Source organism: Camellia sinensis, chromosome 5, assembly GCF_055761805.1.
Source record: "Camellia sinensis isolate YWXY chromosome 5, ASM5576180v1, whole genome shotgun sequence".
Taxonomy (NCBI): domain Eukaryota; kingdom Viridiplantae; phylum Streptophyta; class Magnoliopsida; order Ericales; family Theaceae; genus Camellia; species Camellia sinensis.
In genome coordinates this window covers 175614494-175642003 of record NC_138965.1, presented here as the reverse complement: position 1 = coordinate 175642003, position 27510 = coordinate 175614494, and the positions used below count along the sequence as shown (strand labels likewise).

Below are 27510 nucleotides of genomic sequence, written 5' to 3'. Positions count from 1 at the left end.
CCCACTCCAACACTCCTTTATCTCTCCAGCCTTTCCCACTCATTCTAGTTACCAATGTCTCTTCTGCCTACCTTCATTGCTCTTTTACCCATTTCATTACCCTCACTACTCTCCCACCCACCTTCTTTACCACTCATAATCATCTTTACCACTCATAATCATCCTCACACCGTATTCAACCCAAATCCTAGCCACTAGAACTAACCAAACCCGTCCATCCTCTCCACATCGCTAGGGTGCAAGTGAAAACTATGCATTTTATAGTAACGACTAAAAATGATATGAGGTGGCGACAGGAAAAGAGTAGAGGGGTTTGGATGATTTTAGTGTTTAGAGTTTGGGTCGACTAAGATGTTGAGCTTGGTGAAGATGGCGCAAGGCCAAGTTTGTCAACCCAAAATAAGTACACACTTTTTATCTTTTTTCTATCACATCATCTCTCTACTTTTCTGCACATCTTTTCGTAAAAAGACAAAAAATGCACTTATTTAGGTCATTCCAAACAATCCCTTAAGGGTGGTAGAGATAAATAGAATTAATGGGTCAGTGAGGAATGGAGGACTGTCGGTGTGAGTGGGGCAATGAGAAAGTTTGAAGGAAGTAACAGCGGTGGCAGGGGAGGGTAGAGGAAATGGCTAGAGTTATTTTCAAAAGAGACTAAAAGAGAAGGGTAATTTCGTAATCATACCTAACGATTCAATGATTTTTGCAATTCACTTGTAATTTCTAAAAACTTCACACAACAATATGAATTGAACTTTGCTCCTCAAAAATAATGGGTCATAGTTGCCCTACTTCTTTCCCATTATTTCCTTCTAAAAATGCTATTCAACAAAAACTATTTCACGAAATTAATGATTAATGACATCAACACCCCCACAATTGTTAGCCAATATTATTTTTATCAATAAATTTATACATTTTAATCCCTTAATTATAAAAATGTATTCATTTTATCCCCTTTCAGACCACTTGCAAAGGAGATATAATTGTGTTATTTTTATAATTGAATGTGTTAATATATATGAGTCCGTAAATGAAATGTTAAGATGATTGTCATAATAGTGGTAAGAATCTTGGTGTAATTAACCCGAATGTTAAATGCTAAAAAATACTTTTTGAAAACTTGTTTAATATTGGAATGGTGATGAAAAATGTTGTGAAAATAAATGAAAATATTTTTAAAATTAAAAGTAATGAAAAATGTATTTTTTTGAACAGAATGAAAAATGTATTGAAATATACAAAAGTGTCATTTTTTTCATCTCCTCAACACTTGTTAATAAGATTTTTTTACAAATTGATGTAACATATATATATAATAATAAATTCATGATTTTAAAATGAAATTTTATCTATATATAACTGCTCATTCAATTATCACATTAATTTGTAAAAATATTTATTTATATTATTTTTTCTTTAATTATAATATTTTTTAAAAATATTTAATTATAACCTTTTTATATTTAATTATAATTTTTTATTTATAATTATAATCCAAAAAATATAAAATTATATTATTTTTTTTATATAATTATAAGACAAATACAGTACATCTTTTAAAAAGTATGTGGCATTACCTTTTCCATTTTTGTATATCACTCAATTATCTCTATTCATTCTGTCCCCACATGAAATGGATAAGAACTAGAACCCAGAATTTTCGCACCCCTTCCATGCCCATACATGAATGCCAAGATAACTAAAATGTAAGACCTTTTCTATGAGAGAATATCTTAACTTGTCCATCAATACTTGCCACCACTGTCTCTCACAAACAGACATACATCAGATGATTAGACTACTAACACAAGGGTGGCCGTTAAAAGATTTAGGCCAAGTTGGCATCTTAAAAAAATTTAAAAAGTCAAAAAATCACTATCCTATTTAAATTACATCATCTTATTTAAGTCACATTATCTCTCTAACACATCACTTCAAACTCAACCCAAATCCAATACATATTTTATAAAAAATCAAAAAGTACACTTATTTAGCCTTCTCAAACTTAACCTTAATTTAAGATAAATTATACTGACTTTTTTTAAAAAAACATAAAAATAAAAATAAAAATAAAGCACACACAATAAATCACATAAATTTGTAATTATATTAATTTTAATTTTAATAAACTTAAAACTATTAAAATTAATATAAATAATGTATAAGTAAATAAATAAATAATATAAAATATATATTTTAATATAAAAAAATTATAAAATTGTTTTTTATCCATAGAAGAAAAAAAAATTAAAGGTTATATGAATTAAAATTTTAAAAAACATTGATATATTTATATACTAAATTTATAAATTTATATTCTCTTAAACCTGATCAAAGATTATTATAATTTACCCTTTAATTTATTTGATATTTTAAAATTATATTAATTTAACAACTATAAACGCAACTTATTTTTTTCTTACATAAACAATAAACATAAATTTACCATTGTTTATCTCTGGCTTATGTTACGAAATTTAAATCTATCGTTTGGGATGCAATTTATTGATCAATCGCGCTGCATACCCTCAGGGGTCGCGCTTCCAGTGACGTTTGGGATGCAATTTATTGATCAATCGCGCTGCATACCCTCAGGGGTCGCGCTCCCAGTGACGTGGCGCATCCCACTGGCAAAAAAAAAAAAAAAAAAAACCTGTTTTTGTTTTTGGACCCAATCCCCCAGTGACACCTCCTGGGGGTCCTCCACCCCCAGTGGGCTAGGAAGCATTTTTGTTTATTGATTATAATAGTCAATAAAATAAATTAAAATAATTAATTAAATAAAATATACTAAGTTGATATACTTCACATCACAGACGAACACAGGGATACATGCATATCATCCATAGCATGCAAGCCAGATTGATAGATTCAAAAATCGCGAAGAGAAAACAATCTACTAATATGTAAAAGATATATTGAAAATTAATTCACCACCACAAAGTTGTGCATGACATTGACACCAATATCGGAGAAAATCAAGCCAATCACCATATATAACTAACATCATAGGCTAGCATGACCCCATCGCATAATAGAGAGAATATTGAGAACAAAGAAACACTTGATACAAACTATGCAGTACATTAACATCTTCATTGATCATAAATAAAATTTGTACAATAACAAGATTAGTTAATTGAGATGATCACAACATAAAAATACAAGACAAACCAAAAAATATTAAAAGGGAAATTAATCCAATGTTCTGCTAACCTCTGTTATCTTTTAGGCAGCTCAGAGTCTTTCTATACAAAATGACTTCCAATTCTCTCAGAGAGATAATTCCCCCACCCCAAAAAAAGAGAATCTACACTCTTCTTCCACTAATTTACCATTTTTGTACTCATTTACAGAATCTTCAAACTGTTGCTTCCAAAAACACATTCCATCTTCTCCTCTCTATATATATCTTCATAAATATTCACAAAAGATAAAAAGAGATAGAGAGAGGGAACAAAATACCACCCAAATTAACCCAAGCCATGAAAATCATTGACAATTAACCATCCAAAAGAACAAGAACAAGAACCAGAACCACTTTACTTTACCAGCTCTGAGACCCACCCAACATCTGGACCTGAAGTAGGTTGTGCCGGGTCAGCCCGATCCAATGGGTTTTCCCTGCTTAGTTTCTCGAACATCTTGGCCCTAAGATCCCGACCCGACTCGACCCTCTCCATCACGGGTTCCTCCTCGCACACCCCTTTGTCCCACAGATCAAAAGACCCGATTCCAGTCCGGGTACGGGCCCTAGTCGGAGTCGATGGCAAACTGCAGAACGCGGGTCGGGTCAATGACAACCTGGGAGACACGAAACCAGGAGAACCGCCCATCTGGATACCCCATGAAGAAGGCATCGACTTGACCTTGTTGAGCTGTAACTGACGCAGAGAAGCCACCATTTCGTTGATCGAGTTCGAACCCAGAGACCGACTCAGTGAGTTAGTAGTCATCGGAGACATCGGCGGCGACTCAGACGGCGGCGAAATAGACTCCGGCGAGGACATGAAAGTCAACCCTTTAGCACAAGAACCCTCCATAGCAAGCCTGAGAGGAGACCCATCATAGGACTCCACAGATCCGGGAGTTCTCGGGCTCAGAACCCGAAGCTGGTCGGGCATATGGGCAAAAAAGCAGACCCGGCGGCGACAGTTGGGACCGTCCTTGCATGGCTGAGTCCGGTACCGACCCGGATGGAGCCAGCACTCGAACACGCCATGTGCGAACTCACAGGCATCACCTTTCTTACAGTTCCCTTTTCGGAATTCGGGGCAAGCCGTACCCGAATAGTTGAACTTTCTCGGGTCTCTACGGCGAGCTTTCTCTCCCGGATGAGCGTAGGGACACTCGGTCCAGTCGTGTGATCGGCCTCTCATGCACTTTCGGACCTTGAACTCGAACATCCGAAACTGATCGCACGAGTACGGGTCCACCGGGAGGTCCGACTCGCGACCCGACTCCTCGGACTCCAAATCGACGTCGTTTGACGGGAGGTAACGGTGCAGCGCCGTCAGAGCATCGAACGGATAGCAGTCGTCGGCATTGCCGTTATGGTTGACGGAAATGCCAGTTACGGAAAAAGGAAAAGAGATGTCAACCGTTGGATCGTCGGAGATAGTCCACGGAGGTACATGTACCATCGGATTTGGGTGGTTTCGCTCTCCGATCATCATTTTTTTGGTGCTGTGAACGTACAGGCTCACTCTGGTTGGCATATAAACTGCTAGTTGAGTGGGTACTAACCGTGGTTGAGTTTTATTAACCTTGGTTAGATTAAAAAACTATTTTACTGCGGTTAAAACTATGGGGAGATTCTCCGATGACAGTGTGGTGTGTGTTGAATTAAGAAGGTGGTGTGAGGGATTGACATGAGTTGTGTTATGGGAGCTTAGGTTTATACGTGGGTTGTTGTTGTTACGGTGGTGAGGGGATTTTGGTGACAGGCGTTTGTTGGATAAATTAATAATTTTTGTTTTTTAAATGACGGCACTAGGTCGGTAGATTTCCTAAGGCGGTGGAGCGTAATATACGCGAGGACATTTATGGAGTGTAGATGTGAGATATTGTGGAAAGGCAGTTGGAGACTTTTGCATTTACGGCGTTTGCTTAAGAGATTTAGGAACGAATTAAAATTTAAAAAAAAAAAAATTTATCTGAAATATTTTATTTAACTGGCATAATATTTGTGTTTTTTATGAGATAAAATAATATATTTTATATTAAAAATATGATAATTATATTTAATTTTTTTTTTATATTTTACTTCTCATAAATAAAATTTTATATATAAATTTAAGAGTTTTCTTTTTAAATGTTTCTTTTTTATATTGACAATTAATAATTAAAATTATGCTTTGTTATAAAAAAAATAATATAATTCTAACACTTCACTATTTTAGAATAAAAATATATGAATTTTAAAAAATTATCATATTGGTTTTTAAAAGGGAAATAATTAAAAAAAAAATTAAAAACTTAATGAGTGAAAAGAATCACGGTAATATGTAAAACTGTTAAAATCATAGTTAAATCAGCAAATTATTCAAATAAAAAATGATTTAGCATAATTAGTTAAGTCAAAAGATCAATCAGCTTATACAAAAAAATAATTAATTAAAACTTTTAAATTTTATTTTATGAAAATTTAAACTGTCACTAAATATAGAAAGCAACCTATTAATTTAAAATTAAAATCGACATAATATAAATTTAAAACTATTATAATTTATCTCATAAGTTATAAATTTTAAATACAAATTTAAAATTATCTCATAATTTTTGTATTAAGGAACAATAAGAATGACATTGAGATTATCGATATATCTATGTATTTTATAAAATAAATACTTCCAAGGAAAGATATTATGAGAGTTTCAAAATCCTATACAAAATTATGTTGAAAATAAAAATCTCAATGTGAGATTATAAAATAAAAGTTAAATGGACGTTAGCTAATCGGGATTTTCTTAATTGTTTAAAATTAAGAAAATCAAAAAAATTAATATGAGATATTGATTATATGGTTTCTCACAGAAATCTCATTTTGTTTATATAAATAGAAGTATAAGATTCACTTTATCTAAGTAAAACAATTCATTTTTTCCTTTTTTTCTCGATGTGTGATTATAAAATAAAAGTTAAATGAAAGCTAGTCAATGATGATTTTCTTAATTGTTTAAAAGTTAACAATTGTTTGGGTAAAAAGTTTATTTCGAATTTAACAATCTTAGCCGTTTATCTTTAATTTGGTCAATCTTTAATTGATTTTGAATCAAATAAATTTAACAAATATATTTTAATAAAACTGCTAATATCGCAGCTAAACCAACGAATCAGTCAAACTAAAAACGATTCACCCTATCGGCTACGTTGAAAAACCAACCAACTTATACAAAAATTAATTAATTAAAACTTTTAAATTTTATTTTAATTTTAAAATTTAAACTGTCTTGAATTGAAACATACACAACATTACAATATTAAAAGGGAGCATAAGGTTTATATAGTGAAACAACTCATTTTTTTACTCCTTTTCCTACTATGAAATTGTAAAATAAAAGTTAATAGTTGTTTGGACGCACTACAACAAAAACACATTTTAGTGACAACATACTAGTGGCATGTTCTTAAAAAATGTCACAAAAAGAATATTTGGTGACATTTTAGAAAAATGTCATAGAGCCACAAATATACAAGGCTCTAGTGGCATTTCAATTAAAAAAAGTGTCACTTCACTACAACAAAAATGTCACTACAACAAATTTACACTTTAGTGACATTACACTAGTGACATGTTCTTAAAAAATATCATAAAAAGAATATTTGGTGACATTTTTTAGAAAAATGTCATAGAGCCACAAATATACAATGCTCTAGTAGCATTTCAATTAAAAAAAGTGTCACTTCACTACAACAAAAATGTCACTACAAAGTTACATTTTAGTGACACTACACTAGTGGCATGTTTTTAGAAAATGCCACAAAAATAAAAATTGGCATTAAATGTTTTAGAAAAATGCCACAGAATCACAAACATATAAGGCTCTAGTGGCATTTCAATAAAGAAATGTCACATCAATTTTATGGCATTTTATAAAATAATGACACAAAAAATTATGTTCGTGACATTTACCAACAGATGTCACTAAACTTTAGTAGCAATGGCATTTTTTAAAAAATGTCAGAACACTAGGTAGGTGCAAATTACTTTTTATGAAACTTAGGTGAAAAGTGTCATAAACAAATATTTTATAGCATTTTGAGAAATGTCACTAAGCCAAAAACTTTCCAAGCTTATAATGGCATTTTTGAAAAAACAAAAAATGCCAACATATTTTCTAAATTTTTAAAATGCAGAAAATTATTAAAAATAAATAAATTAAACTCAATATACACTACAGGAAAAAGCACATTCGGCGACTGAATTTCCGACCAAAAAAAATTTGGTCACTGAAAGTATAGCTTTCAGCGACCAAAATAACATTAGTAGCCAAAAGTAAAGCTTTTTGACGACTAAACAATTTTAGTAACAAAAAGTCTACAATTGGTGACTAAAACTAAGTTTGGTCGCTGATTATATGGGTTTTAGTGACTAAAAAATTTTTAGTAGCCCAAAGTAAATTTTTTTAGCGACTAAAAAAATTTAGTAGCCAAAAGTCTACAATTGGCGATTAAAAATAAGTTTAGTCGCTGATTATATGGGTTTTACCGACTAAAAAAATTTTAGCAGCCAAAAGTAAAGTTTTTTGGTGACTAAAAAAATTTTAGTAGCCAAAAGTCTATAATTGGCGACTAAAAAATAAGTTTAGTCGCCAAAAGTGGTCATTTTTAGTGCGGGAGAACTAAAATCCTAAGGCGGGAATTAAATTTTTTGGCGACCAAAATTTTGGTAGCTGAAAGTGCATCTTCGACAACCAAATCTGATTTTAGTTGGCAAAAGTTAAATTTTTTAGCAACTAAAAAATAATTAGTAGCCAAAAGTATAGAATTGGCAAAGTGGTCTTTTTTTATTTTGCTAGTAAATAATTTATTTTACATAAATTATGTTCAATAAAATAATTATGTTTATACATATACTTTTATATTAATATGAATGTATGTACTATATAAATAATATATGTTGCATATATAATCATGTGGTGCTATAGAAGTATAGTGGGAAGAGTGTGCTGTATAAGGTTTATGGTGCGAGAGGTTGGCGGTTCGAGTTTCCGCAAGAGTGAATCAAATTGTTCTACAACGAATTATCATCACGAATGGCACTTGATAGCGTCATGAATAGTGCCTACCATGACATTAAAGTGTCACTGAAAGGTTTTAGTCTTGATGGTGTAATGACAGTTATAAGTGTCAGTAACTCTTTTTTTAATGGCGCTTGATAGTGCCACAAAGAATATCTACCATGACATCTGTAGACACCCCATTTTTGACTGACCTTAAGACTCAGACGTCACCAGTTGAGCGCTCGGTGATGCTGCATGTTGTGCTCGTTCTGAAGTTGCGGAGTCTCGGCTGCGAGCCTCGCCTCCGGACTTCGGAGCTCTTTTGTGGCTTGCCTCGGTTTGCGAACCGGGTCCTATTTTCTCTATTTTCTCCTCCCGAAGGGAGGGAGAGGTCTTAAAGACCATCTCTTAGTGGCCGTAGGCTACGTTTCGTGGTTGTAGGCCATTTTTCCTATTTAGAGCCCGATTTTCGGTTTTCGGAGCCGTCGGCCGCGTGCCTCGGTTCGGGACCGCTTAACTACCTCTGTTTACTCCGATTTTTGGCACACATCTTATTTCCTCCCTTTAGAGGAACACTGTGGCGCTGGAGACCACCTTCGTGGTCATACGTCACTTCTAGTGCCTAACAGCCTGTTTTCGAGGTCCCGAACCGCGCGTTTTGGCCCCCGATCCTTCGTTTTGCATCTGTTTTGGTCCATTTTTGGTAGGGACCCTATTTTCATTGCTAGAGAGGTGGTAGGATGGTGGCTGGCCACCTTTTCCCCTGAAAAGCTAGTTTCCTCTTTTTCTCTCTCCAAAAGCCGATTTTTTCTAACAGAAAGCTGGTTTTTCTCACTTTTGAGCCACATTTTATGGCTTTTCATACCACCATGATGATCTACTCATCTGGGAGGCCACCAATATGGGTAGGCCGACCAGTAATTCTTCTTGACCCTTTTGAACCTTATTAAAAAGCTAGCTTTTCTCTCTCTTGGGTCACATTTTCTGATTTTTCTCCACAGAGCTGTGTTCTACTCATCTGGGAGGCCACCTTTCTGGGTAGGCCGACCAGCAATTGCTCTTGAACCTTTTGACCCCTGGTCGGCCGACTAGGGGGAGTGGCTGGCCGGCCACTTGAACTGGCCGACTTGCTTATTGCTTTTCCCCTCTGTGAGTGTAATCCAGCTGTGCCAGCTGGAAATCATTTGGTGCATGTATGGAGGATCTTTGAAGCTTCCAAGAGAATCTTTGGCCTCTCTTCTCTATAAGAGAGGCCCTCATCTTCATCTCAGCTGGTTAGACACTTTTGCTTAAGGTTCATCACCTCCCTCCTCCATTGTTACTACCCAAAGCTCTAAAACCCTAACTTTCTTGGTCCATTTACACTGCAACCCTTAGCACTACACCTCCATCATTCATTCCAGAACCTTGGAAGCCATTTGCAGAGGTTGAAAGCTCACCAACTTGGTCCAAAAGCTGCTGGAGGTCGGCTCTTCAAGGGTAAGTCCTCATTTTCCTATTTTTTTGCATTATTTTGCCATATACCTTAGCTCCATTTGCAAGCATTTTCGAGCCTTAGTGTAAACTGAAAATAGTCTTATTTTGAGTTCATCTTCAGGTTTGTTTAAGAACACTTTTCTGTTTGAGGCCTCCTACACCCCTGCATGCTTTACCCCTTTTTGTAGACCTATTTTGCATCATATCTTGGCCCTACTTGTGAGCATTTTTGAGTTTTGGTGTAAACTGAAGATAGTCTTTTTTTGAGCTCTTATTCATGTTTGTTTAAGGGAACTTTACTGTTTGAGGTCATCTACTTCCTTGTTTGTTCAATCTCTCTTTTAGGGCTATTTTTGCATCATACTTTAGCCTTACTTGTGAACATTTTCGAGATTTGTTATGAACTGAAAATAGTCTTATTTTGAGCTCCTCGTCAAGTTTTGTTGAGGTCCTATTTCTATTTGGGGTCATCTTCCCCCTATGCATGCTTCATCCCTTCATGATTAAGGCTATGCATTAGAGCATTTGCATTGGCCATGGTTTGGCCTCTTAGCCACTGAAATCCAGTAGATTTTCAGTGGCTTTGATGCATTTTTGAGGGCCAAAATTAGAGGGGGGTGACCCCCTCTCTCCTTGTTTTGTTTGGGGATCTTTTGGGCCTTCCAAAGGGACCCTATTTTGCATGCATTGAAGTCACTTTTTGGATCCAATTTTGTGAGTTTTGGGGTCTGACTTAGGTCTGTCCAGGGCCCTTTTGATCATATTTTATGTCCACAATGCATGTGTAGAACAATTCCATTCAAGGCCTTTTGAGGAGGCCTTTCATTGCATGTTTCCTAGACTAATTTTAGGGCCAATTTTGTGAGTTTTGGGGTCTACCTTAGGTCTGTCCGGGGCCCTTTTGATTATATTTTATGTCTGCTTCGCACCAAACCCCTCTCCCTCCACCCCCAATCCTACCCCAATTACCCAAAACACCTACCAACTTGCCGGATTCTCCCTTTGAGTCCGAGGTGGACCCCATATCATTGAAGGTGAGCAAGCTTGAAAAACTGTTCAAGAAATCTCAGGGCGTCAAGTCCATCCCGGACATTGAGGATGGATATACCAATACGGTCGTGACGCTGCCAGACCGCTTTAAAATGCCACATATCGACCGCTTTGACGGATCTAGGGATCCCCTGGTACATCTCCGGTTGTTCTCAGATATACTACAGCCGATGGGCCTCACCAGACCGCAGAAGCTTTCATTGTTCGACCGGACCCTGTCAGGTGTGGCCGCTATCTGGTATGCAAAATTAGAAAACGATGTCAAACGAAACTAGGATGAGATGGTCGAGGCCTTCGTTGCGCAGTACTCCTATAACACGCAAATCGAGGTCACAACCCGTGATCTTGAGACAATAAGGCAAGAGCCTAAGGAGAGTTTTTCTGATTTCGTAGCCCGCTGGAGGGCCAAGGCCTCAATGATGACCCTTAGGCCCACTGACAAAGATCAAATTCGGATGATTGTGCGCAATCTCCAGCCCAAGCTTATGTAGAAAATGATCGTTCTCCCCTTCCCCACCTTTTCAGACTTACATGAGATGGGAGTACATATCGAGGACGCTATGAAGCAGGGCCTTCTTGACCAGGAGAAAGAGCAGCCCAGGAGGGCATTTTCCCACAGTTCAAATGCGACCGCTAGTGGTGATGCAGCTGCAAGATCTTCTGAAGTGGGCATGGTTACCACCTCCGCATCAAAAACAGCTACCCCATTCACCGGTGCGTCAAGAGGGTTTTTACCCCACTTCATATGCCTTTGTCAAAGGCTCTAGAGGTCTTACTCCAGAAAGGACATTTGAAACCGTTGGAACAACAGCCCCTACCCGATCCTATCCCTGCGAAGCATGACCATACTAAATACTGTGCCTACCATCAACAAACCGGTCATGACACCGATAGTTACTTTCGTCTGCGCTATGATATACAAGATCTGTTTGACAACGGGGTCATTGCCACACCAGGTCCTGCAAAGTCTATCGGCACTTGATCAGTGAACTTGTGGGGGATAATGTGATTATGTGATCGGGGGATGAACCAGCTGCGGGTGGCGCTCGATTTACTCCAGATGTGGCGTGTGGCACGTACTGTTTTGAGTATTTGTGAATGCTAGTTTTTGTATTTTCTGACTTGGGTATTGGGTTAGTTTTGTTGTTTTGTGCATAGTCAGTCTTTTTGTACTATGTCAGTTGGGTCTGTCTTGTTGTATCTAGTCAGTCCTGTTTTGTTAGAGTCAGGTGATCTCAGGGGCGCTACCTCGGATATCACTATTTTGTTTTGTGTCTGTCTTTTCGCTTTCTTTTGAGTCTGTTTCTGCCAGGGAGCCAGTAACACCAAAAGATTTGAATGAAACAGTAGTGGTTTTTCATGCTTTTGTGCTTACTTTTGCCTTGTGCCGGTTGTGCCAAAAATTTGAATGAAATGGCAGTACTTTTTGCCTGCTCTTTTGTACCTTGAAATCATTGTATTGACCTAAGCTTTTCAAAACTTTTTCTAACACTGCGATGAAAACAAAGGGGAAAGAATTCCTCGGGTTTTGCAAAAATTTGATCAATTGAGAGAAAGAGAGGCATGCTAAGCCCTTAATGAATGAGATCATGCTTGTTAATGTGAGTACTGAGAAGGATCCTAGCTTGATCCAGATTGGTTCTACATTGTCTTCAGCGCGAGCGACTAGTCGCTTTCTTAAAAGATTTCAAAAAAAAATGTTTTGCGCGGTCCTACGAAGACCTATGTGGAATCGCTCTTGAGATTGTGCAGCTTAGGATTGCTCTCAGCCTTGAGACTCGACCCCTCTTAATTTCAAAACCTTGAACTTGGATTCAGAATGTTCCAAGGCCAATCATGATGTGAGGCCTGTGTGGCCAGATTTGAAGCAGCCCGCGAACTAGAGGCAAGAAAAGTCAGATCAAGAAGCTTGTGAAGTTAGATCAGGAGCACCCCTCGAACTAGGGGCAAAATGTCAGATGTGCTCGAAGAGTCAAAGATGAAGATCGGCAAGAATGCCAAATCCCAGAAAGAAGGAAAGAAGAAAGTATTGCTGAAGGATAACTGAGTTCCTATCCACAACACTAGGAGCAAATTCAGCCCTCCCATTGGGTGGACTCCTGCATCGTCAGCGAACAGCAGTCATTCTCCTGGATTCAGATGACTTCAGAATCTCAAAACCATTTGACATGGACAAAGCTACACCTTTACCCTTGAGAGGCTCGCTGGGCCGAAAACCCGGAAGGGCGACCTAGGCAAAAATTAGAGCAAGAAAAAGAAAAAAGAAAAAAGAACAAAGAAAAAGAAAAGAAAAGAAAAGAAAAGAAGAAAAAAGAAAAAGAATGAAGAAAAGAAAAGAAGAAAATTGAAGAAATGAAAAGAAAGAATTGAAAAGAAAAGAAAAACATAGCTCGCAAGGTTGAAAACCCGGAAGGGCGGCTTTGGCAAAAGTTAGAGCGCAAAAGGAGAGGTTAATACCCGAGTGTACCTTAACCCCGAACTACGCAAGGCTTGATTCCCATCTTTGGGATACGTAGGCAACTGCATCCTGAAGTCCAGCCATAAACACTTCCGAATCGATTGTGTCCATGTAATGGTTTTGATCATCTTTGCCTTCTCTGTATCCGAGAGTCTGGTTGTGTTCGTCGCTCTGAGGACTGACTACAATGCGCTACGATGCCGTTAAACAAGGGGCAACTTTCCATTGCCATTCAATGCACTGCAGTGCCGTTCAAACAAGGGGCAACTTTCCGTTGCCTTGCAGCTCCCCTCAAGCAAGGGGTAATTTTACTTCGAATCTGAGGTTGTGCATCTCAAGAGTAGGTTCCGTGCTCGTTGAGCAGTGGCCGTTTGCAAAAACAGTTTTTGAGAATTTTTACTAAGGTTGATTGATTTCCTCTCGAAAAGTATTCCATTTTCTAAAAATGGACCGTTTCTTGGACCCAAAAAGAAAATTTTTCAGTGCTCATAACCTAACTTGCATGATTTTAAATCAAAAAAATCGAACAAGCATGTTAATCTAACTCTCATGTTGGTCAAAATTGTTTTAGTGGAAAACCAAAACAAAAAAAATTGGTCAAAATGATGAACTAGGGACATAGTTGAGTCAGGCTTCCTGTCTTTCCCCCGTCGTTAATGCATTTTCCAGAAAGGGCACCATACTTGCCAGAAAGGGCACCCTGTTCATTAAGAAGGGCACAACGGAAGCTAACAGAAAAGGGCTAAAAGCTCTCATATCCTCCGAGCAGCGAGGTATCAAGCCAAGTGCGAAGCGCGAACTGGAATGGAACAAGGTATTCCACTCCCTCATCCGGACAGATCTGATCACGTCCAAACTCCCCAGCGGAGCATCGTCAACCGATGTCAATTGCAGATCTGTTGCGCGTCTGGTCGCATTGCAACCCCTCTGTGGGAGAAACTCCCTATTGTGAACAAGAAAGAGAATCTAGCAGAATGTTAGGGGCAAGAGCCCGCAACTTCTTGTTTATCCATCAACCACCCAGGGGAGGGATAAAAAATGAGAGATTGAAGAATAGAGAGATATGCGCTGAGAGAAAAAGTGAGGAAAAGGGATTTTTCAGACAAAAAAAAAGGGAGAGCCCGAGGGCCGAGTGATGTGAGAATCACAAATGAGAAAGGGTGGGAAACAATACCCAGAGAAATAGGTTCCCTGTGCATGTCTGAGTGTCGTGTCTTTTTGTTTTATCTCGATTCTTATCTTGAGTCATTTTTGAGTGTTTGTGTTTGTGTTTAGGTTGTTTTGCCTTTGTTTTCCTTTGTTGAGTTGTGGTGCGCTATATACAGTCGTAGGCTCAATGCCCGGTCGAGAACTCATTTATCAATTTCAAAATGATTTGTTTTGTGCTCAGAGTGTTGTGCCATTCTCTACATTTGTGCAAAACAGGATTCGTTCTTTCATAAAACTGCAGGGTACAACCTAGGTCATGTCAGAACAGTAAAGCCAGGACCTATTTGAAGCTATATGGGTTCCAGACTACGACGCAAGAAAAAAAGGAAAAATGTCAGGTATCTGAGTTTGTTTCAACTTCAGTAAGTTCCAATATTGCATTCCATGTGTACCTTTTCAGGTCTTGCCAATGCTCCGAAGTGCGAGTGTGCCTCTACCTCAAGCTCAAGATCAAGTCTGCTTCAAGCCAGAATGGCAATCAAAAGCACTCTCCCTGAGTACCATTCCCTGCCAGAGGCATCGTGGCCATGTTTGCAATGAGTTCCTAGGAGACCAACTGTGACGGTGGAAACTAGAGTTCGAATGGCTGTTGCCTAGAATGCAAAGGTTCGAGAATTCCGAGACTAAAGTCTGGTTTAAACACCCAGAGGCGTGTCCTCGGCTTGAAATCTGTATGGAAGCCCCATAGGTTGAGATAGCGTGTATGCACCTCAATTCTGGATACCGAACCAACCTAGTCTGTCACCCCGTTGGAGAATAGGGAAAGTTGTGAATATGATCAGGAAGAAAGGACCCTTGTCAGTATTTCAGAGCCTTTGTGCTGTAAGTTGAAGGTAAGTGTTCGAAGAGCACGAAGGGAGATCCCCGTCAGAGTAGAGCGGTTCATCGCCACTCACCCCATGAGGTGCTTTCTAAAGCGCCGCTATGCTTGTTTATTGCGTTCCTTAAACATCACGCATTGTATTGCATTGTACCTATCAAGTTTCTTTCTCATTCATGCACGATATTGTATGTACGGTTCATTCAAAGAAGCTTCGTTTAAGATCATTCATTTAGTGTATCAATCACACGTCACCCATTTTGTGTATCAATCACACTTCACTTCATTTAGTTAGTGCATCAATCACACTTCATTTATTTAGTATATCAATCACACTCTCTTCACTTAGTGTATCAATCACACTTCTTTCATTTTGTGTATCTATCACATATATTCTCGTTTTGTGTATCAATCACACTTCACTTCATTCATTTAGTATATCAATCATACTCTGTTCACTAAGTGCATCTATCACACTTTGTGTTCACCTTTTGTGTATCCATCACACTTGTTCACTAAGTGCATCTATCACACTTTGTGTTCACCTTTTGTGTATCCATCACACTTGTTCACTTAGTGCATCTATCACACTTTGTGTTCATTTTTAGTATATCTATCATACTCTGTTCATATAGTGCATCTATCACACTTTGTGTTCATTTTCAGTATATCTATCATACTTGTTCACTTGGTGCATCTATCACATTTCATGCTCACCTTTTGTGTATCCATCACACTTGTTTGCTAAGTGCATCTATCACACTTTGTGTTCACCTTTTGTGTATCCATCGCACTTGTTCACTTAGTGCATCTATCACACTTTGTGTTCATTTTTAGTATATCTATCATACTCTGTTCACATAGTGCATCTATCACACTTTGTGTTAATTTTCAATATATCTATCATACTTGTTCACTTGGTGCATCTATCACACTTTGTGTTCACCTTTAGTGTATCCATCACACTTGCTCACTAAGTACATCTATCACACTTTGTGTTCACCTTTTGTGTATCCATCACACTTGTTCACTAAGTGCATCTATCACACTTCGTGTTCACCTTTTGTGTATCCATCACACTTGTTCACTAAGTGCATCTATCACACTTCGTGTTCACCTTTTGTGTATCCATCACACTTGTTCACTAAGTACATCTATCACACATCGTATTCACCTTTAGTGTATCCATCACACTTGTTCGCTAAGTGCATCTATCACACTTTGTGTTCACCTTTTATGTATCCATCGCACTTGTTCACTTAGTGCATCTATCACACTTTGTGTTCATTTTTAGTATATCTATCATACTCTGTTCACATAGTGCATCTATCACACTTTGTGTTCATTTTCAGTATATCTATCATACTTGTTCACTTGGTGCATCTATCACACTTCGTGCTCACCTTTTGTGTATCCATCACACTTGTTTGCTAAGTGCATCTATCACACTTTGTGTTCACCTTTTGTGTATCCATCGCACTTGTTCACTTAGTGCATCTATCACACTTTGTGTTCATTTTTAGTATATCTATCATAGTCTGTTCACATAGTGCATCTATCACACTTTGTGTTCATTTTCAGTATATCTATCATACTTGTTCATTTGGTGCATCTATCACACTTCGTGTTCACCTTTAGTGTATCCATCACACTTGCTCACTAAGTGTATCTATCACACTTTGTGTTCACCTTTTGTGTATCCATCACACTTGTTCACTAAGTGCATCTATCACACTTCGTGTTCACCTTTTGTGTATCCATCACACTTGTTCACTAAGTGCATCTATCACACTTCGTGTTCACCTTTTGTGTATCCATCACACTTGTTCACTAAGTGCATCTATCACACTTCGTGTTTACCTTTAGTGTATCCATCGCACTTGTTCGCTAGGTGCATCTATCACACTTTGTGTTCACCTTTTGTGTATCCATCGCACTTGTTCACTTAGTGCATCTATCACACTTTGTGTTCATTTTTAGTATATCTATCATACTCTGTTCACATAGTGCATCTATCACACTTTGTGTTCATTTTCAGTATATCTATCATACTTGTTCACTTGGTGCATCTATCACACTTCGTGTTCACCTTTTGTGTATCCATCACACTTGTTCACTAAGTGCATCTATCACACTTCGTGTTCACCTTTAGTGTATCCATCACACTTGCTCACTAAGTGCATCTATCACACTTCGTGTTCACCTTTTGTGTATCCATCACACTTGCTCACTAAGTGCATCTATCACACTTTGTGTTCACCTTTTGTGTATCCATCACACTTGTTCACTAAGTGCATCTATCACACTTCGTGTTCACCTTTAGTGTATCCATCACACTTGCTCACTAAGTGCATCTATCACACTTTGTGTTCACCTTTTGTGTATCCATCACACTTGTTCACTAAGTGCATCTATCACACTTCGTGTTCACTTTTAGTGTATCCATCACACTTGTTCACTAAGTGCATCTATCACACTTCGCGATCACCTTTAGTGTATCTATCATACTTGTTCACTAATTGCATTTATCACACTTCGTGTTCACCTTTTGTGTGTCCATCACACTTTGTTCATTAAGTGCATCTGTCACACTTTGTGTTTACCCTTAGTGCATCTATCACACGCTCGCTTTGTGCATCCATCACACGCTTATTTAGTGTATCTATCACACGATTGCTTTGTGTATCCATCACACGTTTACTTTGTGTATCCATCACACGCTCTCTTTGTGTATCCATCACGTGTTTACTTTGTGTATCCATCACACGTTCGCTTTGTGTATCCATCACATGCACGCCTTGTGTATTCATCACATGTTCACTTTAGTGTATCTATCACTACACTCGCTTTGTGTGTCTATCGCACATACTTACTCCTTCTGTGTATCTATCACACTTCGTTCACTTTTGAGATTCCATAATTTTCTTACATCCTTACTGTATAAAATGTAGTTGTTGCTTTGCATTCTTGCTTAAAACTGTTGCGTGTGCGCTTCATTACAGCTTGCTGCTTTGCGTGATCATGAGTTATATTCGGCTTTGTGCATACCATTTTGCATTTTGCCCTTGCCTGCGGGCATGCCTGAGGGCACATCTTTGTTATTTTGTTTGTTTGTCTAAGTCTTTGGCCTCGTCAAAAATGGGTCGTCTCTGGGCTTTGACATTTACTCCCGTCACGTGTGACTTTCGAGTTCTGTCAAAGAGGGGCAACTGTAGACACCCCATTTTTGACCGACCTTAAGACTCAGACGTCACCAGTTGAGCGCTCGGTGATGCTATATGTTGTGCTCGTTCTGAAGTTGCGGAGTCTCGGCTGCGAGCCTTGCCTTCGGACTTCGGAGCTCTTTTGTGCCTTGTCTCGGTTTGCGAACCGGGTCCTATTTTCTCTGTTTTCTCCTCCCGAAGGGAGGGAGAGGTCTCATAGACCATCTCTCAGTGGCCGTAGGTTACGTTTCGTGGTTGTAGGCCATTTTTCCCTTTTGGAGCCCGATTTTTGATTTTCGAAGCTATCGGCCGTGTGCCTCGGTTCGGGATCACTTAACTACCTCTGTTTACTCCGATTTTTGGCACACATATTATTTCCTCCCTTTAGAGGAACACTATGGCTCTGGAGACCACCTTCGTGGTCATACGCCACTTCCGGTGCCTAACAGCCTGTTTTCGGGGTCCCGAACCGTGCGTTTTGGCCCCCGAACCTTCGTTTTGCATCCGTTTTGGTCCATTTTTGGTAGGGACCCTATTTTTATTGCTAGAGAGGTGGTAGGATGGTGGCCATCTTTTCCCCTGAAAAGAAAGTTTCCTCTTTTTCTCTCTCCAAAAGTCAATTTTTTCTGATAGAAAGCTGGTTTTTCTCACTTTTGAGCCACATTTTCTGGCTTTTCATACCACCATGATGATCTACTCATCTAGGAGGCCACCAATATGGGTAGGCCGACCAGTAATTCTTCTTGACCCTTTTGAACCTTGTTAAAAAGCTAGCTTTTCTCTCTCTTGGGTCACATTTTCTGGTTTTTCTCCACAGGGCTGTGTTCTACTCATCTGGGAGGCCACCCTTCTAGGTAGGTCGACCAGCAATTGTTCTTAAACCTTTTGATCCCTGGTCGGCCGACCAGGGGGAGTGGCTGGCCGGCCACTTGAACTGGCCGGCCTGCTTATTGCTTTTTCCCTCTTTGAGTGTAATCCAGCTGTGCCAGCTGGAGATCATTTGGTGCATCCTCCATACACGTGTATGGAGGATCTTTGAAGCTTCCAAGAGAAGCTTTGGCCTCTCTTCTCTATAAGAGAGGCTCTCCTCTTCATCTCAGCTGGTTAGACACTTTTACTTAAGGCTCATCACCTCCCTTCTCCATTGTTACTACCCAAAGCTCCAAAACCCTAACTTTCTTGGTCCATTTACATTGCAACCCTTAGCACCACACCTCCATCATCCATTCCAGAACCTTGGAAGCCATTTTCAGAGGTTGAAAGCTCACCAACTTGGTCCAAAAGCTGCTGGAGGTCGGCTCTTCAAGGGTAAGTCCTCATTTTCCCATTTTTTGCATTATTTTGCCATATACCTTAGCTCCATTTGCAAGCATTTTCGAGCCTTAGTGTAAACTGAAAATAGTCTTATTTTGAGCTCCTCTTCAGGTTTGTTTAAGAACGCTTTTCTGTTTGAGGCCTCCTACACCCCTGCATGCTTTACCCCTCTTTGTAGGCCTATTTTGCATCATATCTTGGCCCTACTTGTGAGCATTTTCGAGCTTTGGTGTAAACTGAAGATAGTCTTATTTTGAGCTCTTCTTCATGTTTGTTTAAGGGCACTTTACTGTTTGAGGTCATCTACTTCCTTGTTTGTTTAATCTCTCTTTTAGGGCTATTTTTGCATCATACTTTAGCCTTACTTGTGAACATTTTCGAGATTTGTTATGAACTGGAAATAGTCTTATTTTGAGCTCCTCTTCAAGTTTTGTTAAGGTCCTATTTCTGTTTGGGGTCATCTTTCCCCTATGCATGCTTCATCCCTTCATGATTAAGGCTATGCATTAGAGCATTTGCATTGGCCATGGTTTGGCCTCTTAGCCACTGAAATCCAGTGGATTTTTAGTGGCTTTGATGCATTTTTGAGGGCCAAAATTAGAGGGGGGTGACCCCCTCTCTTCTTGTTTTGTTTGGGGATCTTTTGGGCCTTCCAAAGGGACCCTATTTTGTATGCATTGAAGTCACTTTTTGGATCCAATTTTGTGAGTTTTGGGGTCTGCCTTAGGTCTGTCCGGGGCCCTTTTGATCATATTTTATGTCTACAATGCATGTGTAGAACAATTCCATTCAAGGCCTTTTGAGGAGGCCTTTCATTGCATGTTTCCTAGACTGATTTCAGGGCCAATTTTGTGAGTTTTGGGCTCTGCTTTAAGTCTGTCCGAGGCCCTTTTGATCATATTTTATGTCTACAATGCATGTGTAGAATAATTCCATTCAAGGCCTTTTGAGGAGGCCTTTCATTGCATGTTTCCTAGACTGATTTTAGGGCCAATTTTGTGAGTTTTAGGGCTGTCATAACTCATTTCCAAAGTTGGTTTGGTCATGCTAAGTGTCTATCTTATATGTGCTTAACAACCCCCTTGAATGGCCTTCCAAAGAAGCCCCTCATTTTTGCATGCATTGGCAGCATTTTAGAGATTATTTGGACATATTTTGGCATGTTTTATTCACTGTTTTTGGCTGGTTTGATGAGTTCTCATTTGCTTCATATACATGCCATGTAAACCATGCTTGCTAGCCAATGTTGCATGCTATTTTAGTCCATCATGTTAGCATCTTTTGGCCATTCTTTAAACTGGAAATGTGCATATTTTGGGACTGCCTTGGCTCTGTCTTTAGACTTCATGATCAAATAATGCTTGCTTTGTATACTTGTGGTTCAATGCATTGGACTAGTTTTGAGTTTCAGGGCTTATTCCATGCATCGGGTGCCATATTTCTATGTTTCGGGACCATTTAGCATTATGTTTCAGTGCTGAAAATTACATGTTTGAATGCCATGCTTCATCCTTGCCATGCTTTGGTAGAGTGGCATTTGATGCCTTAGGTTCGGTCCTCGGTATGCGTGCATGTGTGCACGCATTTCGGTTGTCTCATTTTCATCTCATGGCCACTGATGTGAGTGTGGCTGAGGTCCACTCATGTTGGTGTAAGTCCATCATGCATTGTGTATGTCATTTCGGTCTATAGCATTGCGTATGCTAGGTCGCATGTTAGAGCATTATGTATGCCATTTCATAGCATTGCGTATGCTAGGTTGTATGTTAGTCGCATTGTGTATGCCATCTCATTTGCATCGTGTTTGGAATAGGAGTTAGCCCAAGCACGGGAAATGAGGTACGTTTCGTACTCCGAGTGACGGAACGTGTCTCAATTCCCTGTCGCCGACACTCCGGATTACCCATGATGGAGTTTAGGTCTTGTTGTGCTTCCATGTGCATTTATTTCATATTGAGTCGTGCAATTCGACTCCTCGGCCATCATGCATCGATATGCGTGATTGGTGGCACAAGGATCGAGGACTACACTCCCTGAAGAGTATTCATGCATACATATGTGAAATACTTTGCCATGCCCCTTTGTTGCTCTCTGTTGCAGTAAATCAGAAATCAGCGGCCTTCTCGAGCGTTGCGCAATATTCCGAAAACAATTGCAAACAGAGGTGAATCGGGGCATCGCAATGGATTTTCGAGCCAAGCAACTCGAGCATGCATCATTCATCATTTGGAACAGAGCTGAGGCAGTCCATGGATTTGCGTGCCAATTTACTCGCTTTCCTAGATTAATTTGTTAATTAATTAGGGTTTTGTAATATTTAATTATTCATTTCAGACTGTATTATCATTCGGACTGTATTATTCTTTCGGACTCTCCGAGTGAGGGCACAATTGTAATAAGTGTGCGTGTGTGTGATGTATGTTTTCCAACCTCACATCTTTTTCCCTTTTATTTACCAGCTTATGATGGTTAGATTAGGGCATGTTTCAATTAGCATACAGTATGATAGCATGTTTGCATCATTCATCTGTATTGCTTGCACCGGGCTCGACGCACCATACTAACTGCATTGTATTTCAATTCCAAATTGAATACTTGTTAGTTGTAGCATTTCATATGCCATCTTTAGAATAGCCGAGCCTATCTTAGTTGTATTTTGCATGTGTTGCATTAGGCATTTCTGTATAGTTAGGATCACGCATGAATTTCTAACATAGCTTTTGTTTTGGCTTGGAGTACTTGGTAAGTTTTATGCTTTAGCATCCTTGCATGCGTGTGAGTGACTGCCATGATAGCATGCTTACCATGAGGCTATTTGCTTATATGATATACCTGCCTGAATGCCTGTAGGTGAAGGTTGGGTTATTTGGATTGGAACAATTCATCAATTGTGAGTTTAAGCCCACTAGATAGTGGCAAATCACCTTGTTTTCTAGGCCCACCTGAGAGTGGCAAATTCACATTTTAGCCTACTTGCGAGTAGCAAACCATTTTCCAAAAACAAACATGCGACGTGTTGTTCCAATTCAGGCGATCCGGTCTATATTTGTATGTTGTGCGCATAATATAGTAAATCTAGGCTAATAACCGGAATAAGAACGCATAATGTTTTCAAAACTAGATATCATGGTTAGTAGAGGCCGATCTTTGATCGGGCGAGCGGGAGTGCTCATGAAGTGACCTTCCCCAATCGTACCCAAGTTCTCGAGCCGAGGCAACTTTGGTGATGACGGACACGTGGCCTTAGGCAACGAGTCAGGGTTTCTTAAATTTCCCAAAATAAAATATTTAGGTGGCGACTCTGTATCTGGCAAAGCAGTTCATGTTTGGCACTCCTTTCAAAAAATCTGTTTCAAAAAACAATTTGCCGGATTTGGACTCTTTGATGATTCATCGGTCTTGCATTGCACTCTGCGAGATTAGATACAGGACCGTGACAATTGAGTCCGAACTGTAGTGAGGCCCAAGGGCGCGTCTACAACATCAAAATGTCATTGAAGATTTTTAACTATGATGGTGTAGTGGCACTTGCAAGTATCTACCGTAGTACTAGTTCTCCCGTGGCACGGATACAAATGGCACTTGTTCAAAATGCCACAAGGCTAAAAAATGTCATTAAACCAATAATTTTGTGGTACTTTCAAATGTCACTAAACTAAAAAAATGTTGTAGTGATGGGAAATTCATTTCTAATCAAGCAATATCAATCGTTTAATTTTTAATAAGGTCAATCTTAGTTTATTTCAAAGCAAACAAATCTAAGCAATATATTTTGATAAAACAGCTAAAATCGTGGTTAAACGAATCAGTCAAACCGAAATTGATTCAGCCTAATCGGCTAAGTCAAAAGACCAACCAATTTACAACAAAATTAATTAATTAAAACATTTAAATTTTATAAAATTTAAACCATCTTGAACTGAAACATGTACAATACTATAATATTAAATAAGAGTACAAGATTTACTTTATATAAGTGAAACAACTCATTTTTTATTTCTTTTCTCGATGTAATATTGTAATTATTTTAAAGTTAAATATTATGGGAGTTTAAAATCACATACAAAATTATTTTTAAAATCAAAATGTCTATATGAGGTTGTAAAATAAAAGTTAAATAGAAACTAATCAATGGAAATTTTTTTAATTGTTTAAAATTAAGAATATTAAAAAAAATTGGTATTGATTATAGGGTTTCTTACTAAAAATCTTCTTTTACTTATATAAATGAGAGCATAAGATTCACTTTATATAAGTGAAACAATTCACTTTTTTCTTCTTTTCCCAATGTGGAATTGTAAAATAAAAGTTAAATGAAGGCTAAAAAATGAAGATTTTCTTAATTGTTTAAAATTAAGAAAATTCAATTATTTATATAAATTGGAGAATAAGATTCACTTTATGTAAATGAAACAATTTTTTCCCCCTATTTAGGATTGTAAGATAAAGGTAAATGCAAGCTAACTAATGAGAATTTTCTTAATCGCTTAAAATTAAGAAAATTTAATAATTTTAGAATGAGGGTTTGGAGTTTCTAGAAGGCTTCTCCCTTAAAACCTCATTTATAAGATTCAGTATATATAAGTGAAACAACTCACTTTTTTCTTCTTCTTTTTTTTTTTCTTTATTTTATTTAATGTGGGATTGTAATTATTTTAAATTTAAATATTATGAGAGTTTTAAAATCTCATACAAAATTATTTTTAAAAGTCAAAACGTTTATATGGGATTGTAAAACAAAAGTTAAATAGAAACTAGCCAACGAGAATTTTTTTAATTGTTTAAAATCAAGAAAATCAAAAAAAAATTGAGTATGAGATATTGATCATAAGGTTTCTTACTAAAAATATTTTTTTACTTATATAAATGGGAGTATAAGATTCATTTTATATAAGTGAAATAATTCACTTTTTCGTTCTTTTTCCAATGTGAGATTATAAAATAAAAGGTAAATGAAAGCTAGCCAGGGGGAATTTTCTTAACTTTTTAAAATTAAGAAAATTCAATTATTTTAGAATGAGGGTTTAGAGCTCCTAGAAGGCTTCTCCCTAAAAATCTCATTTTCCTTATATAATATATAGATAGATAGATAGATAGTGAAACAAATTTTGCTTTTGCTTTTTCTTTTTCTCCCGATGTGTGATTATAAAATAAATCATAAACTAATTAGAGTTTTATTTTTATATGGTTAAATGGAAATTAGCCAATGAAAATTTTTGTAATTGTTTAAAATTAATAAAATCAATATGAGAAATCGTGATTAAACAGGCGAATCGGTCAAACCCAAAATTGTTCAGCCTAATCGGTTAGGTCAAATGACCAACCAACTTATAAAAAAATTAATTAATTAAAACTTTTAAATGTTATTTGAGTTTTAAAATTTAAATTGTCTTCAATTAAAGTATACACAATACCACATTATTAAGATTCACTTTATATAAGTGAAGTAACTCACTTTTTTTTTTCTTTTTCCAATATGGGATTATAAAATAAAAGTTAGCAATTATTTGGACGGAAAGTTTATTTCTATTGAAGTATACACAATATTACACTATTAAGAATTACTTTATATAAGTGAAACAATTTTTTTTTTCCAATGTGGATAAAATAAAAGTTAACAATTATTTGGACGAAAACTTTATTTCTAATCAGGCAATCTCACTCTTTCAATCTTTAATCAGATCAATCTTTAGTTTATTTCAAATCAAACAAATCGAATTAATATATTTTGATAAAACCGTTAAAATCGCGGTTAAACCAACAAATCAATCAAATAAAAAATTATTTACACTAATTGGCTAGGTCATAATTAATCAATTAAAACTTTTAAAATTTAAACTATATTGAATTGAAACATGCATAACAGTATAATATTAAATGGGATGTGAGTATAAGATTTACTTTATATGAGTAAAATAACTCTTTTTTTTTTCCCGATGTGAGATTATCAAATAAAAGGTAGTTAATGAAAATTTTCTTAATTGTTTAAAATTAAGAAAATCAAAAAAATTAATATGAGATATTAAAACTCTCACAAGACTCTTTACTAAATGAGATGCGAGTATAAGATTTCCTTTATATGAGTAAAACAACTTTTTTTCTTCCCTTTCTTTTCCCTATATGGGATTGTCAAATAAAAGCTAATCAATAGAGATTTTCTTAATTGTTTAAAATTAAGAAAATCAAGAAAATTCGTATGAGATATTGAAACTCTCACAAGGTTTCTCACTAAAAATATCATTTTCTTTAAATAATATATAGATAGATTTTACATATCTTTTTAAAATTTTCAATTAAACACAACATAAGGGTTGTTTAGGATAATTTAAATAAATATATTTTTTGACTTTTTATGAAAAGACATACAAAAAATAGAGAGATAATATAATCCAAAATAATTTTTTTTAAAAAAAAAAAAACACTTTTATAGTGTACCTCAAACACTATCTAAACCTATTAAATTTTGTTTACCCGAAAACCTATTAGATTTTAGGATAAATTACAAATACACCCCCTAAAGTTTGATTAAAATAAGAATCGCTCCTGTGGTTTAACAAATTGTTTCTTTTATTAATAAACCATCAAGTCAATTAATAATGTTAGAATTATGCTTCAATTAATAATTTAGGTACTTTTATTATTATACAGGAGAACAATTATGAATTTCATATATTTAGTTAATTCTATTAAATAAATTTTTTTAACAAAGAGATATTTGTAATTTTTTAAATCACAAAAGACAATCTATACTTTAAACAAACCTCAATAGGTGTATTTGTGATTTACCCTAGATTTTAACAAAAGAATAATACTACACTTAAGCCTCTCTTGGTAAAGAGGTTAAAAGTAGTTTTTTAGCTTTTAAACTCTTTTTGGTCACATCACCTCTCTATTTTTTTTAAAAATAAAATTATTAAATTTTCTTAATTTTAACATTTTAAAAAGTAATTTTAGAAAATGTTATTGGCTAATATATTAATGTAATAATTATAAAAATACTCATTATCCCATGATTTATGTTTTTCAAAAGGAAAGTTAATTGATTTGTCCAAACCTATTATCTATTATAAAAATTTAAAATGATAGGTTAAATTTTTTTTCTTTAATCTATTCTCTCTACACAAAACCTTAATGGTTACACAATTGAACTTTTTTTCACACCATATAAAATTTTTTTATCGCTCAAGATATTATTTATGCAATAAATTACCACAATACTTTTAAAATTTTTTGTCAAATATATTACAAGTTAGTTAATGATTATTATTTTCTATTTCTTATGTCCCAATTTTTTTACTAGAATTCAATGTTAAGTGTGGTATAGTTAAGAAGGAGGTGAAAGATGTAGGGTGGGGAAGGAGGGCGACATTGTCACGACCCAAACTTAGTACCCAAAGTTTCGGCGTCGCAACAAGATGAAAATAAAATAATTCAAATAATTTTGTAGTCGCAGCGCAAGTGGATAAATTAAATAAATTAAAATAAAATAATTGGGTACCAAATGTTTATTAAAAGGAAACAAACATAGTCATTTGAGCTTTTATTTTATTCCAGGTGTCCAATTAGAAATGCAGATAGTACAAAAAAAAGGAAAAAAAAATGAGAAGAAAATACTGTAGTTTGTCCCCCATCTTGATCCTGCTAAGCCTTGTCACCTGAAAGGGATAATAGGTATAAGCACATGGCAAAGTGAAAAATATTATATTGGGAGTATAGGGGCACAAAATAGTCATGAATAGTTATTTAAGC

At 36.7% G+C, this 27510-nt stretch overlaps 1 protein-coding gene across 1 annotated transcript; it reads right to left on the bottom strand.

Moving 5' to 3' along the window:
• Window positions 1-3070: 3070 nt before the first annotated feature.
• On the bottom strand, window positions 3071-5478 carry LOC114262525 (zinc finger CCCH domain-containing protein 20). Its single transcript, XM_028202892.2, has one exon. It carries the CDS (start codon window positions 4722-4724, stop codon window positions 3549-3551), a length of 1176 nt encoding a protein of 391 aa, XP_028058693.2. The 5' UTR covers window positions 4725-5478; the 3' UTR covers window positions 3071-3548.
• Between the last annotated feature and the right edge of the window lie 22032 nt (window positions 5479-27510).